Source organism: Epinephelus fuscoguttatus, linkage group LG21 (genome assembly GCF_011397635.1).
Source record: "Epinephelus fuscoguttatus linkage group LG21, E.fuscoguttatus.final_Chr_v1".
NCBI lineage: Eukaryota > Metazoa > Chordata > Actinopteri > Perciformes > Serranidae > Epinephelus > Epinephelus fuscoguttatus.
The window spans coordinates 17,989,807-18,007,847 of record NC_064772.1 but is presented as its reverse complement, the minus strand read 5'-3'; the positions used below and the strand labels follow the sequence as shown (position 1 = coordinate 18,007,847).

The following is an 18,041-nucleotide window of genomic DNA, read 5'->3' as shown; positions in this document are numbered from 1 at the left end:
CAGGATTAATCAGCGTTACTTTAACTGTGAATTTTTTCTAACTTTTCTGATTGTCCAACAGCAGATGGCGTGAAATGGTGAAACCACAGCATAACAACTTTGACTAACGCAAAAACAGCAGATTATTCCTCAATCGAAACCATCAACAGTAAACCTCAGGTTTTGGTTTAAGCACTTCAAAATCAGAGTTCTAGGGCCTCTCTCTCTACAACCACCATTTTCTACTGACATTTAACAAACATGAAGGCAGAAATCCACAGTAGAAGAGGCAATTTAAAATTCCTCCACTGACGGTAGCTTCAGCTGTCCAAAATGCAAAGCAGCTACAGAGGACATGTTGCATTTTGAGAACAGATCACAACTCCAGCTGCAAAAACAAATCTCTTGCTGCAACTATGCTTTCACTGAAAGTATTGCTCTCTTGACCTACACTAACTAAAGATAGAGCTACCAAACGTCTCTTCATTTACTATTCTGACTTATTGCTCTGAAAGCTTATTGGACAGTATCCCAGCATGCAATTGGGAAATCACAGGGTGAAGACACAGAGGCAAACCACTTTAGTACCTCAAAAAACAACTCAACTTATTTTGGTGTCCCTACTGTATGTAAACTAATGGAAGGAACTGTGTGAAACTAATTTCAATGCCTACCAAAGTTTCCACAGTTATTTTGGTTGTTCCACTGCCATTTCTGCTTTTTCCAATAGTGCAAAGACCTCACACTGATACTCCGTTAACTGGTGATAGCTACTAGGAAAAACAAGAATGCTCTCCACTTCCTGTTTTGGTTGCACAATGGCTTCCTTTGCCACAAATTGAGCCTTCATTTTCCTGGGAGATTTTACCAGATGGCAGACAGAATTGCTTCGTGAAGATGAGGCTTATAGAGAACCAGTTTAAACGCTGATGGTGTTATTATTCTATTGCCAACATTTGCAACCAACATTGATTTCATGATGATAAGTTAAAGCAAAAAAAAAACGTTGACAAAATTACAAAACAATAGTAGCAGCACGTACAGCCTAATCTTCTGAATTCACAAATTTGTAGCTCATAAGGTGCCTCTACGTTTAAGAACTGGATTTGTATAGCCTAACACAGTCCTTAGTTTTGGTTGATGAGCAACTTGTTTCCAATGTAAGCAAATCGTAGACACCAGCGTCAACAGCGTCCATATTCAAGTACTCACATTAAATTACTACTGAGTACTCAAATACTCACAAAAAAATCTACCATAAGAACAGGAGTGAAAATTGGCCAACAATAGAAAACAAGTGCAATCTGAAAATCATTTATTGAACCAGCCTATTAAAACATAAACGGAGAATTAAAATGAAAAAAAATCAGCAAACTCGCTGACATGTATGATATATAGATCAAACTTTGCAAGGAAGGACCATCTCTTGAGCCGCTCTCCTCCTCGTCAGTTCACCGCCCACCAGGTAGCACAAGCTAACACAGCAGCGGCGGCTTACATCCCACACTGAGCTGTTTAACGGCCTCAACAAACTCACACCAACACCGACACAGCTTGTTTCTGTCATTTAAACTGTTAATAACCGCTAAGTAATGTTACCGTTTGATGCTAGCAGTAACCTGTCGCTGTGTGTTGCGTTTACCCATTTTAAATAGTAAAAAAGTATAAAAGAGTCAGGTGCTATGTGGGAGGGACGGCAGTGAGTATTATATACGCTGAATGAATACTGATGCCTGAAGCAGTACTCATGCCCATCCCTACAGTGAAATATAATTGATTGTTACATCTTCCGTTTTCTTATGTTCCATGTCTGTCTCTTGACACTGTGAGCCAGGCAGCATCTCTCATGTGGGGCAGTTTGTATTTTTCATGGCCAGTATCATATAATATCGGCTGGACAGAGGCAGCAACAATCAGTGTCTCCTCCACACATACTTCTCTGCCTTTGGTCGAGGCTGAGACTTTGCAAAAAGTGAAAGTTCACAAAAGTTGAATTTCACATGATTTGAAGATGCCATCGGAAACAAACGTTTTTGTCGCCCCTTCGCTCATATTGAATGGAAGTGAATGGGAGGTTGATATTTGCAAATGTTAATTTTGCTCATGTGTGACAGAACTCTAATTGTTTTGGTCATTTTTCAAGGGAAAATGCCAGACATTCTCTAAATCCAGCTTCTAAAATGTGAGGATTTAATGTTTTTCTTCATATATAGTAAACTGAATATCTTTTGGTTTGGGCCTATTGGCTGAATAAAACAAGAGATTTCAATATCTTGAACTCTGAATACTTGTTTTTTTTTCACAATTTTCTGCCATTATAAAGACAAAATGATTAAGAAGTCAATCACAAAAAAATGATTGTCATCAGCAATGAGAATAATTGTTAGTGGCAGCACAACTCCATACAAAAAGAAGCCAGGCCTGAAACCCCAAGACCTCGTAGCTTTGAAAAAACTGTGCTAACCACTGAACTACTGCACAACCCCGAGTAGAAAATCACTGCCTGTAAAATAATAAATGTTTGAAAGCAGTGAACATCACAGATTGATGATTTATAACAGTGTAAGAGTCTTCATCAGTGGATTTTGCTTTAATTTTATCTAAACCTCCTTAACTTCTCCAAGGCCACCTTGGCCTTGAGCTTGTTTTTCCAAAAAGAGATGAGTACACCAGAAAAAAAAGTGCCTTATTTAATTCTTTACAAAAGGCGGAGGAATTGCCCTTCAACAAGCTGAGTAAAAATACCACTGTCAACTATACACAGTACCCGTACTTCCCTTTAACAAAGGCAGCAGAACATAAAAGCAGCAAAAGGTAGGAGAGTAAACACTTTACATTCTGACACTCATTAAAAACAGACAAGTTCACCCTTACCCGGGGGAAAGCACACGTCATGATATATAGAGAGGCAAATACCAAACTGCATGGCATGGTATCAAAGGCATTTCTGCAGTCCAAAGGTCAGGTGATGGTAAAAGGTTGCTGAGAAACGGAGCTGCTGGACGGTCTTTCATCAGTGGGAGGCAGCTGGAGTCTCCAAAGAGGCAGTGTTACTCAGGGCTGCAGGCACAGTGGGGCTGCTCCAATATGACATTTCACATCCAGATCTGCCACAGTAATGGCATTTTAGCCACTTTTAAAACAGCCAGATTGGCCTTCCTGCACTGTTGAAATTTTTATAGGCCGCAATTTTTTCATTGTTTGGGTTTATTACAGTGTCTGAGGGAGACTGGATTGGTTGTCAATGTGGAAAAGACGATTGAGGGCCGATGTGAAATTGATTGCCTGATAAAAATACACATACAATACACGTATACGCACTATACAGCACTAGGATGGGTGGAGAATATACCCTGCGGTGCAACCAAGAAACTCTCATTTCCTCTGAGGAGCCAGATTCACACTTAAATAAGAATAAGAGATCTCAGAAATTAACATAAAAATGCATTTTTCTCATCTTATGCTTTGAGAAAAAAAAAAAAACACAGCTTGAAAAAGCAGCATGGGGAAATATGTTTTGAAGTAAAGCATATACCCATGCTGTTGCAAGATCAATTTGTACAACTCTTATCACAGTTATTTATTTATTTCAGCCTGTGTATCTGTCTCTTCTGTGGTAGGAAATGGTCAGTGCGTTTTCCCTTTGAAGTCCCCTCTGAAATGATTTGTCCCATTCGCTCGGAGGAATTGCATTTGCTGATGGTTGCACATGGTATTTGCTGTTAAGTGCTATATGCTACAATATTCAGGCTTTGTTAGATTAAAGGAAAGAAAACTGCACTGACAACCATGGGCATAATATAAAAAAAAGAAAGTGGAAATAAATATTCATGTGAAAAAGTGGTCCACCAAAACAAAATGCAAATTCAATGTGATCATCACTGAACCAGAAGTTACTGGATCCTATTGAGTGCATCACGGGTGACTTTACAAATGTAGATTACAATGCTACCATGCCTATGTTGAGCAGGTGTATTATTTACAATGTTCACCATCTGAGTTTAGCTCTGCTAATTAACGCAAAGTGCAGCTGAGTATGATAGGAATAAACAATAGTTTTGCAGGTTTTTGTTTATAAACCAAAAAACTGACTTCATGGTGACTAGATTAAGAGTTTGGCAATCACCAAAGCTGCTATGCAACCCAATCACCAGAATAAATACTGGCATTGTAAGTTTCCTTGTCAATGCTGTGATTAATGTGCAGGGGGGTGGTCAGTCAATATGAATGTTTACTTTTTGGATTTAACTTTTACTGCCAAAAACAAGTAAAAAAAAAAGAAGAAGAGATCATTAATTTAATTACTATACTTGAAAAACAATCCTTAATGATGATGGTTTAATAATTTTATTTTAATCTGTACCTATTTTTGGGGCCCCTGTCAGTGAGGGGCCCTTGGAATTGTCCTAACTTTTCTCCCCTATACGGCACCACTGATGTGTAGTTATGATTATGCACAAAAACCATTTGGTTATGGGGAGAGAAACAACCTGTTTTGGCTTAAAATACTCACTTTGGTGGCACAGTCACTGTGGGAAAAGCAGCAATGTCTCATTAAAACTTGCCCAATTTTGGTGGCTCAATCCCTGTTGAAAATGCCACAATGTCTCGCTAGAAAATGTTCGCTTTTAGTGGCACAAACCCCGCTGTAAACATAACAATATCTCATTAATAAATGCCTGCATTTGGTGGCTCAATCCCACAACAATAGAGTTTAGTCCATGTCCATGTCCACTGCAGGACGTAACAGAAAGAAGAACCAATGCTATTCAAACCAACTGAACCAAGGTCTTAAACATAAATACAAACTCATTTTTATAGAAAAATAGTAGCTCATATAAAGATGTAAACATTCTTATTGTACTCTGTGCTGTTGTTACGATGACACTCAAAATCTGATGCACCATAGTATATTTTTTTCTTTTGAGAAAGCCTTTCAGAACATTTTCAAACAGATGTGCCCCTGCATTAATTGTGGCACAGGATATTAGAAGAAAGCCTTCAGATCCATTGTGAGGGGCCATCATTACATGTGACCTTTCTCCATGATGAGTTCTGCCTCTGTGCCTCTGCACTTAGTACTTTCATTAGAAATACAACGTGGGCTTTCGACCATCACGAGATGACGGCGTTCTCCAACAGACTGACACATGACAGGGTTAGAAACGAATGTTTATTCCACCTGCATCCACTTCCTTTATGCAGCTAGAGTAGCAATCAGATGGAAATCAGGTGACTTACAGTCAGACACGTCGTGCAAAATCAAGAAAAACGCACACTTAAGCCCTATAAATACCTGCATGTATTGAAGACGGACACGGTAGCCACAGAGACATTAATACTGTACACATTTACTGTACATGCATGCACACAAACAACACACACACATGCAGAGTGCAGAGACTCCCTGCCTGCCATATATGATTTACATTTAGCAGTTGAATAATCAGTTGACATGCAGCTCAGGGAATTCTGTGCTTAATGAGAGCCTCTTCACATAAGCAGTTTGCCGGAGTTATCTGGAACATGAGACCGCTGTCAAAATGTCAATGAATCTCAATTTAACTACCAACTTAATCACACAGGGACCATCTCACCCAGGCTGGATGTGGAGATACAGTATGTGCGTCCATATCGCAGTGTATTTGGAAATATTGGCGTGAAGAAAATGGAAATCTGGGAATACATTTGGTTCTTTGCAGATGTGCAGTTTAAAATGTTTTACAGGTCATTAGGCATTGTAACTGTTTAAAGCAGTTTCTAATTAAGCAGGTTTATTGGGCAATGTTGTATTTCTCAGCTTCTGTCTGGGTGGAGTTTGTCACCTCAGCTGTCAGAACTACAAGTCAGAACATTTTTATATTTAATCCAGAGCAAAAGATATCAGTGTGAATCTTTAGTAGCAGATCATTGAGACCTTGATTAGGGCAGTATTAGCAGAGACATATTTAACTTCAGTAAATATTTTCAGAGATTAGACACAAGCATTAAGTAAGATTTAAAGGTCATTAATTTAAATACTAATACTAACCACAGAAAATGCTTGTATAAAACATCTGACCAGCATGCCCCTCCCCTTCAAAAATGTATTTCTGAGCCTCCTTTTTATTCACTCTCCACGTTTCCCACTGGTACCAGCCGTGCTGTTTGTATGGCTGCCAGCAAAAGCAACCCTTTTGCCGAGTGCCTGTTTGCTGTCTCCAGCATGGGGAGGGGGGTTGACTCACCAAACTCCCCCCCTCCTGCATGGAAGAGGATACGAAAAGGTGTTGAGGGATGCACAGTCACAGAGCTTTGTGCCAATCAGAAATGAAACAATGCTAATTGAGAAACCAACATGTGGTGTGATCTGCCAGGTCTTATTTACACACACACACACACACACACACACACACACACACACACACACACAAGAAGAAAAAAATTTAAAAAGTATGTAGACTGTGGTATAATGTTTTGGCTTTACATGAATGATAAGACCCAATTAGGAAACAAACTTTTGCCCCTCCTTTCTTTTCAAAAAGTCTATGTTGTCACTTGTCCAGAGTAAAGGCAACCCCAGAGTATTGAGCCAGGGTCAGCAGCGTATTTAAATGTCTCCATTTTAGGGGTTCCAAAATGCCAGAGTTGGGTGGACGCTAGGCGTAAACGTCGCAATAGTTATGCATTTTAAAATGAAAATGTAGTAGCAAGGATGTCCCAGTCAGATTTCAATTATCAGTATTGGGGCAATAAGGTCTTTCTGTTTAAAGCTGATCGGGATTGTCTTTATTGAGCTATATACAGCGTGATCTGATCTTTTGTTTTACCTCAGTTGTCACACAGGCATTTTTGCTGGCAATTTTTTATGCACAGCAACTCAGTGAATGCAGCTGTAATCAACAACCCTACAGCAAAACACCAAACGCCATAAATGAAGGCAAAATGCAATTTTATTTATGTTATTTACTGAAGATATGAACACACAGCTAAGTGTGAGCGTTTCTTGCATTTTGCTGTCGTCTCTTGTGCATGGTGTTTCACTGCGGGCAGAGAGAAAGACAGCAATAGAGAGCTCAGGACAACCACACTCACAACGCCACTGCAAGTGCAACATAATCCCCGTGAGCAAAAGGCCAATAAGAGTAATTTATTAATGTAGCCTAATCCATGCCAAAGATGTAGAGACGATAAAAAAACTAAACGGAATACAATTTGCTCAGGTAGGCTAACAAAAGCTGCACTGAAGAAAAAACTGTGGAGAATAGGCGACTGTCTCAAAAGGACACAGACATTCTCTTGAAACATCGACAAGGCCAAAAACATTAAGGAGAGGATTTTGTATTTTATACTTTGCTATTTTGTGAAAAATAAAAATAATATAACACATAAAGGAACAGCTTGAACGCAGGGATTTTTTCCCTTGATGCATTGCAGAGCTACTCTTTGTCATGCATTTACATTACATTGATTTTAATAACTCTCGAGTACTTGTGTACACTGTACAGCTGTATATAGGAAAATACAAGTATCAGATTGGGACTTGGTATTGGCTGATTCCTTAATATTAAATGACTCAGAGTGGGATCAGGGGCAAAAACATTTGATCTGGACAACCCTATGTGTTAGTGTGTATATAGCTTTAGAGTACTGATGTCAAATAATAGCATAAACACGATGTATGTATTTATATGTATGGTTTAAATGCAGTTTGAAAACAGACGGTGGAGCCAGTTGCTGCTAAAGCCGCACAGAAGCTACATCAACCATGAATTTCTTTCCACTTCACTCCCCCCCTCACCAATTTTCACACATGTACAGGACTCACAAATTGCTGTGAGAGGACCTCCATTTGCCTTTTGGGTTTCCACGAGAGTGCACCTCCCACTTGGGAAACAGCTGTTAATAAGAAAGATACCCAGAATATGCATTGCCCCACACATACATACATTATTTTAAAAACACAAAGTAGTCATTTTTCTGTTGTTTTTTCTTCTCTTCAGGAAGCTGACTTCCCTGCGATCTATAATGGAGTAGATATTGCTCGGCCTATTGATTGATGTCTCCTTCCCCCCACTTTGACATTTGCTTATCCTCGTCCGCATCTACCGCTATTGACGTTCGCTCTATCTGGACATCTTCCTAAGCTGTTTTGTCATTTGTCACCTCTTAAATAAAAACGAAGGAAGGGGGGGAGTTGTCAGTGATAAGACTTAATGATACCAACCACATTGATGGTTTTATACAAGCTTGTGGAAAGAATACTGTCTGTGGAGAGAACAGCACTGATGCTTTGCTTAATTTCCTGCTCTACACCTCTTATGGATCCACTGAGCAATTTTACCCAGCATATTTCTATTTTTGCAACTAATAAGCGGGCTAAAGAAGACCCATTCTGCCACCTTCAGCATGTATTCACTCACAACTGTGGTCAATTTACTGCAAATTTACTGAAAGCTGGCTTTTGGTTTAACACCTTTTAAACTAATGTATTTGAAGAGCCCACTCCACAGGCTCTCCTGTCAAAAGCTACTATTTTCCCCGACTTACCCTCAACTCTCCACTTCTTGGATACAAACTGGTGAGATCACACACATCCACATTAGAGCACTTGCTAATAAAACACCCTCTGAGTGGGTTTTCAGGGTTTATACTTTGCCAACTCTTTATTTGTAGTACAGTAAATGCCGCGCTTTTCTCGACATGCATTTCTACAAACACAGCCTGGCGTAGATTTTCTCCCCATGAGGTGGAAGACAGATTCTTCCTTTCCTCCCTCCCTCTCTTCCATCCATCCCTCCCTCACCCTGGCTCCTGCAGAGAGGCTATTATTGCAGCTAATTATCTACAAATAGGCCCAATATGACAAACACAGCCCTGTACCAGTGCTGGCTAAGCGCAGGAATCAGTCTGAGTGGGAATAAAAGAATGAAAAGGAGGCGAGGAGAGGCAGACAAAGAACAGGACAAAAGTCACAGTGAAGGAAAAAAAAAGAATGTGAATCAGAGATAATTGAGAAGAACATGATAAAGACACAATGTGGAATAAGATGAGAGAAAATGTGGTGCTAAAAAAGATATAAGTGGGAGGCAGATGGGCGAAGAAAGGCAGTGACACCAAAAGGGAGACAGCATAGAAGGGACTAACACTGGAAATGATCTCGTCTATACAGTGTGTGACGGTTGTTGCCAATGGCAACTGTCCTGCGATGCACAGGCCACATCCATTTAGCTCCCAGCATGCCTCATGATCAGGGCAGCTCAGGGGTCTAAGGCTGTCTGTCTCATTTCCATAGAGAAACTCATTTACCAGGCGAGCAAGGAGGGCTATGACGCATCAATGGGTGCTTGATTAGATCCTTACCGCTTATACATATGAATATTTATCAGTGTTCAATGAATACACATTTACTCCTCTTTCATCTGGATCATCCTGAGTGTCCTCCTGCTCTCCTCTTAATTCACCACAATGAATATGTCACAGGAGCATCAGGGCTCCTGACAAAGTGACAGCACTCAAGATAATCTGGTTATTGTGGCTCTGCTGTGATGATCAATGCTTACTTTAAGTTTCACAAAACGCGTCAGGCTTTTGTCTTGTTGTGTTTTATTTTGCCATGGTGACAACAGCTCTTAGAAAACCTAAAGGAAATGAACACGGGGGACGGTAATCAAAGCAGCATACTTAAAAGGATGTGTGTTTGGAATTCATTGCTGCTGCAGATTAGTGTTTGGCTGCACAACTGAAGCTGCAGGTGTGATCTGGATGCCAAGACAAGTTGGAATCACAGAGTTATTCCTGTACCATGAGTCCAAACACAGAAAACGCACACAATCACAAGCACACCCACTCTTCTGTTTCTTTCTCTACACACAGAGCCGAACAATGGATATTTTTAGTGAGTGTAACTTACATCACTAACTCCAGCCTCCACTATCTTCAGGCCTGTCTCCTTCTCCAGCTGCTGCTTCTGTTGGACTGCACGGGAGACAAAAGCAGAGGAGGTGTTGAGTATGAGCAGTGGATGACAAAGTAGCAGATTTTTCAGTTCCTGAGGCAAAACAAGTGGTCAGTGAAACTGAGAATGATGAAATGGATGTAACAGCATGAGTCAGATGTCAAACTGGTCATAGAAAATGACCTGCCCACACACACACACACACACACACACACACACACACACACACATTCACAGAAAATCTTCATCAAGCAGAGAAAACATTCTTCAGGGTAAGACGGCAAGCAGTTCTCCAGCTAACAGGAGTCTGTGGTGGCACTTGGAGAAATAATATGTTTTGTGGTTAGAAGGGTTATAATAGGTAAAGGTCTCTGCGCCTCTGCAAAGCTGTACTTACGCACAGTGGTGCTTTGAGCTAAATGTTATTGCCAACACGTTAACATGGTCATAATGACAATGCTAAACATGTGTTTAGGATGGATTTATGGTTGGCACAAAGGCTTAACAACTGTGGGTTTGATTTACTGTTCATATAGGGGCCGGCTGAGGAGATAGAGCGTCTCTTAATCGGAAGATTGGTGGTCCAGTCCCCATGTTGAAGAATCCTTGGGCAAGATACTGAACCTCAAATGGCACCCAATGGTTGTGAAAATGTTATATGAATGTGTTCAAAGTGAGTAGCAGGTGGCACCTTGTAAGGTAGCCTTGGCCACCAGTGTGTGAATGTGACTCTGTAGTGTGAAAGGGTTTTGAGTGGTCGGCATACTAGAAATGTGCTATACAAGCCCAAGTCAATTCACCATAGTTCAGGGATCACCAAGGTTATTGAAATTCATCCTGAGGGAAACACTGATCCACATTTTGTAGCAATGCCTCCAATAACTGCTGAGACATTTCACACAAAACCTCATAGTGTTGCTCAAGGAAAAGTCAGGAGATCATGGAAATCACTGGGTTTCATCCTCAGGAAACCATGAATGTCAGTGCAAAATGTCACAGCAATATATCTGATAGTTGTTGAGATTTTCAGTCTGGGCCATAGAGTGTGAAAAAATAATGGACATAGCCACCGTCGGTTCATGGACTCCTGCTTTGAAGACTCGAGTTTGGCATTTGGCAGTCACCATCTTAGATTTTTGAAGCCAGAATTGACCATATTTGGACGAGAAGGTGGAGCTGTGGATAAGCAAAAGGTGGATGTGACCAGTTAGCTGAAGCGATGCCTAACAGACAGTCTGTCACTCAAAGCTGCCGTTCCCTTAATTATGCGCAACTTTAAGTCTATATAACATTTAAACAGGTGAGTTATATAAAAATTAACCCCTCCCATACAGTTGTCATAAATAGGAAAATGAGCTAAAGAGACCAAAACTGTTTTTTGTACCTGGGTGTGAATATGTTTATTTCTGCTGTAAAGTGGGGCATTTTACAACACATTCTCGCTCCGTCCTCATCACATATCATGACTTGGTTGTGGCCTTTTCACATCGACATATGATGTGCAAAGTAGCCTGGGTGCATCTATTGTTGACATTCTGGGATGCTGTGTCAACATTAGCCTGTTACATGCATTGCGTCTTTTCAAAATACACTTCGGTTTTCACAGAAATGTACAGTTTGCATCAGAGTCCTGCACTGGGTCGGGTACCCGCAAAAGCAGCTGATTTGCGGGTGGTTTTTTTTAAAAAAAAAAAAATTCCCGGGTTCGGATCTGGATGGAAAAAATAACATGTGGGTCGGATCGCGGGTTTTAGATAAACACATCAGTCATTAGTTCGGTAAACTACAGATAACTATCTTGGTCATTATTTACTCTCTGAGGATCGCCTCCGCTATTTCGCAACGGTAATTGGTTCAGCTGTTTAAACGCGTTTCCCCATCTAATAACATTAATTATTTAGGTATTTGAGAAATAAGTGGATAAAACCAACAACTATCACTTATATAATGTTTCTAAAGTGTTTCCCTGATGGATAACTTCTCTCCTCGATGGATTCTAAAAACGTGACGGCTCATAACTGCTGAACGTCGCTCTGGACAGAAAGTAAGTCTATTATTACACATGTAAAGTTCCTTTACATAGATTAAAAGTTTAAAAGCATTAAACGTAACAAACGAGTGCTTTTACACTTGTATGGGAGAAGAACACAGAGGGCTGATGATAGAGCTGAAGTCAGGTTTTTATTGTGAGAGCTGCTTCATTCAGGTCCTTGTTTACTTACTGGCACCTTAACTGTGGCGATATGCTGTTCAATATTCAGCCAATATGACCCAAAATGATTTTTTTTTTAAAAGATATTTTTTGGGCATTTTGCCTTTAATTGACAGAACAGGTAAGCGTGAAGGGGGAGAGAGAGAAGAGGGGATGACATGCAGCAAAGGGCCACAGGCTGGATTCGAACCCAGGCCGCTGCGGCAACAGCCTTGTACATGGGGCGCCTGCTCTACCACTAAGCCACCGACGCCCCGGCACAAAATGATTACTTTAAATCCGGGTTACGGGTCGGGCTGCGGGTCGTGTTTCAACGGGTCGGACCGGGTTGCGGTACTAATTGGCCTGATGCACAGGTTTGCGGTTCGGGTGCGGATCTGTACGTCCCCGGGTCGGGTCGGGGCGGATCTTGAAAACTGGACCCGTGCAGGACTCTGGTTTGCATACAAGTCTCTTTCAAAATAAAAGCACTACATCGGTACAACACTGCGAATTGTTTTTTTCCTTCAACAACAAATACACATGATTGGATTTAGGCAACAAAAGCACATGGTTAGGTTTAGAAAAAAATAACAGGGTTTGGCTTTCACATGCATACGGGAAACATCGGCCTCCCAGGTGAAAGTTGGTGATTGTTGTTGAAAAAGGTCTCTATGATTTGCGGTCGGTCTTACAGCCTTTGCGGGTACTTTATTGAAGACACAGCTTACAACTTCACATACTGCAACAATGAGACAGCACCGTGGAACAGTTTACCAAACATCCATCCACCACTGCTCCCACACGCCTTATCTGGACTTTTCTCCATGATGCCATCAAGTGCCATTGCACAGTGATGGAGCTCGACTCGTGCCAACATGAAAGGACAGTTTTTTGTCAGTGTCTAACACTTAGTTCCCTGCCCAAGCGCTGGTATTCGAGAACTTCAGAATGAGGCCGGGTTGCATTTAAACATAGGTGTCTATGTGGATTGACTCCCTTTTGGAGCCAGCCTCAAGTGGCCATTAGAGGAACTGCAGTTTTTGCCACTTGTGTGTCTGAACCAAAGTGGTCGACAGACAGATATTTTCATCCACAGAGCTATGGTTAAAATATAAAATGCAAATAAAAGTCAATCAATAAAAATCTGTTATCCTCACACATGTCGAGTCAGACCTACTGAAAACTAGCAGAAAGCAGATGAAGTGCTTGTAGATTCACAGCACACAATAACTTGAGCTCCTGCCTTTGTTCTTGCAGTAATTAATACACCACCCGAGCTTGATCCTCAGATCTATTGATCTAATCAAATATGGCACGCTATTTCCAAAGCTTTGTTCACAAAGGATATTCTCATGCAAATCAAACCAAAGTGAGGCAATGTTAAATATCCATCGTTCAAGATCACACATTTCACCGACTTTTTTCCTGTGCTTAACACCCCTTCCTCACTTTGATGGAGACATTTATATTGAAAAACAAAATCAAAGGGGCCTTAATAGATTATGCCAAATTATAGAGTGCAACAGAAAAAAAATGGAGCATAATTTTAATTGAGTTTGTTAGCATGTGAATGTGATTGGTAATGGGGAAAAGGAAAAAAGTGAGAGTTAAAGAGAGGAAGAGAAAGAGAGCAGGTCCTTTAAATCCCATTTCCCCAGATGAAGGCTATGCAAATGACCCTGAAGAGCTGAACCCCACCTCACACTCCAAATTCGGCAAGGGCCTGTTTAATTAGTATTTTAATCTATCCCAATGATTCCACTCAGTCCACAATGTATGCAGCATTCCATCTAATTAAGCACGCTACTTTTAGGATAATCATCCATCTCCCTCGCTCTTCCTCTCTCCCCTTTTCTCTTTCTGGTTATTAAGGATCCTGCAAACATTGATCATCCTATCATCTCATCAACATGGCAGCAAAGGGGATATCTTATATTTTAGGTGTCAGCCAAAGGTTTCTGAAGGATGGCTAAAAGGAGAATAAAGAAGGCGGCGAGAGAGCTGGAAAGGTCAAATATACATTCAAAGTCTAAATTAGAGTGCCACATAAAAGAAGTAGACAGATGAAGAAAAAAAAAAGAAAAAGAAAATCGTCTGCCCTTGGTGAGAGGAGAAAAGTCTTCAACTGACATGTCTCAACTAATTTTCATTTCATGTTACCACCCCTGTATTTAGTCACAGCCATATTGCCTTTCCGTAGATAGCTACAGTACCTGCACGGTTCTGGTGCTATTTAGGAGGGGGGTAATGAGCGAGGTAATTGGGCCCAGCTGGGTGAGGGCGTAGGTGGTGGGGGGAGGTGAAGCCGCTAAAAGGTCACACAACGTTTTGGTCCTAATGAGGACCCCTCCAGGGTCGCAACACATCATGAGTCAAACTATGAAAGATTAGCCTGGAATCAACACACATGCACGTCAAAGCGGCTGCAGCTCAGGTTTTGACTGACAAGCTGACATTAACCGTCTTATGGCGAAACCAAAGAAGCCTGAAGGTCAGTATTTACTTGTGAATCAAAGCTGAGCACTCTCCAATCAACCTGTGGGAAAGGACGGTCCCACAACAGCCACTTTAAATGTAAATACAATGTACTTGCTGGGCTCATTAGCCGGTAACTGGATGGATTTCGGCTGCAGTGAGAATCCAGCCAATGGATTGCTTGTTCTGTCACTGTACAGATAACAGCCTACAGCATCTCTTTTTGGTCACCCCTTATATTAACCTCCCACTGGAGCTCACTCTCTTTCTCTTTTTCTCACAGACACTCGCACAGATTTTGTAAGCTTCAAATTAGCCACCAAATACTCCTGACAGACTGTGGAAAAGAGATGTCAGGTCTCATTTCAGAGAGGCTCCTCCAGCCATTTTAATAGGCATTGTCTGAGTCTATCTAGTCTGATCTCTAATATCGAGATCTGATCCCTGCTGCTCATTTAATCTTTTCGGTTTCCGAGTCATATTGAGCCATATCATCTGATGTTCAGCAGGCAACAAAAGAACAGTAAAGCCAAAAGGCTTTTTCATGTGTGTTAAAATGTGCTCCATTTTCATGTGCTTTCAATTGAAACTACAGACACGTGCTACAGTTTTATTAGAGAAATTAAAATAGAGTATTGCCTGATGACCTGGGGCCATTTAATACAAATTCAGTAAGTGTGGGTGATTACTATTTTGTGTATAAATGTCTTAAGCTGGTGTCACTTGTGTACAATACAATTGGAACTTGCCCGTGTTCAATTAAAAACAACATAATTAAAAGGACTTCTATTTGTAAAATACTGGTAATCACTCTGTAAGACAAGGCAGCTGTTGAAACTCCAGAATAAACTATTAAAGGTACAGTCCTTAAGATTTTCATGAAATAAAAACCCATCTTTGATACTATTTATGGTCTTCATTTTTTCAGCAGAGGCCATTAAATAAATTTACATCCTATAATTACCTCTCTATAGAGTTGTTTTTATTGTTAGTGGCAGAGTCCGCCATTAACATACTGGATTCAGATTGCCTACCTACACACAAGGGATCCACAGGAAACAATGCAGCAGTATGTAATCCAGTGTTTCTGTTTTTAATTTAATCTCATTGATACTAGCCTCACTGTTTACTGTTAACACAATGTCAGAGCTGTTTTAAGTTACTGCCACTGCCACTGCAAACTGAACATTTCCTACTGCTGCTCCTTTGTACTGAACTAAGACTTGGTGAAACTGTAAAACAGGAAATTCAATATCTTTGTCAGAGAGGTTAGCATTGACCACGATCACTCATAAAAATTGTGCCTACAAAACAAGACGTCGGCCATGTGCATGTTTTGTCGGCAGATCATTTTCAATCTTTTCAAGTGAGTAATAGAACAAGAAGGAGCAGACAGGGTGAGCTGTTAGAAGAGTTCACCACAAACTTCTCAGCACAGTAACAACCTCTACTGTGGCCTGTTGCTGTCATGTGGAAAACTACCTGCACTTTTGTTCACCATGAAATCAGCTAACTTTTTTATTAACATAACATGAGTTTGTTTGGCTGCACTGTAAACAAATACACCACTTGCTCCTCTGTTTTTGTGACGAAGTAGCTGCTCAAGGAGTGTCTTCTTTCAACAACCACAGTTACTGTTATCACCAGTATCATCAGGTGTCTCCAAACCAACAAGGACTGAAATCTTAATGGTTACAACCAGTGGTTCCCAACTGGTCCAGTCACGGAGTCCATATTTCTCCTTAGTCATCACTTTATGGTCCACACAGTTCAATGCGTTCAGCATCATACTTGTGATCGGCCATGTCGTCAAGCTAGTTTGCTGTCTTTGTCAAGTAGCTGTCCATTAGTCCTTCTCTCTACAGCAGGAACGGCACCTCAAAGTAAAAGCTCAGTATTGAAAATTCATCGTACTTAAAAATATAGTGACATATTTGCAAGTCACTTGCGGTTCAGAATGTTGGGAACCACTGCTTACAACTTTATAGGCATTAGGGTGTCAATGGTTAACCGTTATTGATTAATCGCTGAAATATTTTTGACTAGTTACACACCCATTGGGTCGGGTGGGAGCTAACTAGCGGCACCGCTTATTTGGCGGCTGTGGAAACATAAGACCAGCCCTCTGGTCTCTCCCCAGGGAACCCCAGTGAGTAAGAGGCTTAATTTAATTTCTTTGTACATGTGACAATGACAAATAAACGACATTCTATTCTAAATATTAAGCCGCACACCCCCTTTAGCCATTAGCTCTGTTAGCACTGTTAGCACCATCAGCAGTGCCGCCACAGCTAGTGGTGCTAACATAGTTAACAATTCTAAAATGAAGCTGCTTACGCACCAAGGTTACCTGGGGAGCGACCGGAGGGTTGGCCCAATGTTTCCACACCCGCTGAATGAGCAGCGCTGATAGCTAGCTCCCACCTAATCCTGGTAGTGTGTATTGCAGAGGCTAACGTTAGCTAACCAATAAAGACCAGTGTGCAGTGGCCACTATGCATGCTCGCTGTCTGTCTATCTATCAGCCAACAGAAAATAAAAAAAAGCAAGACATTTACATCACAAAACAGTAAAATTGTTACCACCTCTAGTGCCTTGAATTGCAGCATTAAAGCTCACTGAGTCAATGGAGCGCCGCACTACGAGGACAGGCCTCCAGTATTTCATGTCATTTGGTGTTTTTTCCTTAAAAATGATCCAGTTAGCTACCAGTGAATGGGTGTCGGGCCATCATAATCAAAGCTAACCAAAACTGACATCCCTAAAAGGTGCACTATGCAGGAACTGTTGGTTACTGTATGTAAAAAAATATCGCCAGTAGAAGTAAGAGCCAATCCCCATTCACTCTCATTCAGTAATCATATTTGCTTTTTTTTTTTTGTCTGAGGCACTGTGTCTGCGATTTTCGTAGCTCCTTCTCTGCCACACCCTGTGGGCCAGAAGTGATGATTTTGAAGGATTACTTTGGTATGATTTTATAGATTGTGTTTTAGGAAAATCCTGCGTAGCATATTTTATAAATAACATGATTATAGTGGCCCCACTTACATGCAGCGATGCTCTAGATATAGTACATTTATAACCAACGCGTAAAATACTTCTCAATGATTTCAGCTGGAACTGTGACTGCTGCCTAAGAGCATTTTTCTTTGTCAAAATTACACTTGTGTTATCAAATATTAGAAGTGCACAGAGTGCCTATGTTAAGCACCAGCAAATCCAGCCAGGTGAACAGGGGAGCTGAAGAATACTTCAAAAACTCATCAGGAACTTGTTGAAGTGGAAGAAGAGGAAAAGGCCATATCAATCATCAATCTAAAGAATGATTCAAAACATTGCTGCCTTTCCTTGACACACACGCACTAATGACTGAAAATCCTAAAAAAGAAAAAAACACAAGTGCATATTTAAACTTGATTTTATGTGACCTTTAAATTGCTCTGTAGCATATGCGCT

At 40.8% G+C, this 18,041-nt stretch overlaps 1 protein-coding gene across 1 annotated transcript in view; it reads right to left on the bottom strand.

Annotated features, from left to right (window-relative positions):
- The window catches only part of ptprn2 (protein tyrosine phosphatase receptor type N2), a 176,056-nt gene that overhangs the window by 55,091 nt on the left and 102,924 nt on the right, over positions 1-18,041 (bottom strand). The window contains exon 11 of the mRNA XM_049565193.1: positions 9,872-9,936. Within this exon, the coding sequence (XP_049421150.1) occupies positions 9,872-9,936 (65 nt within the window). The remainder of the gene's footprint in view (positions 1-9,871; positions 9,937-18,041) is intronic.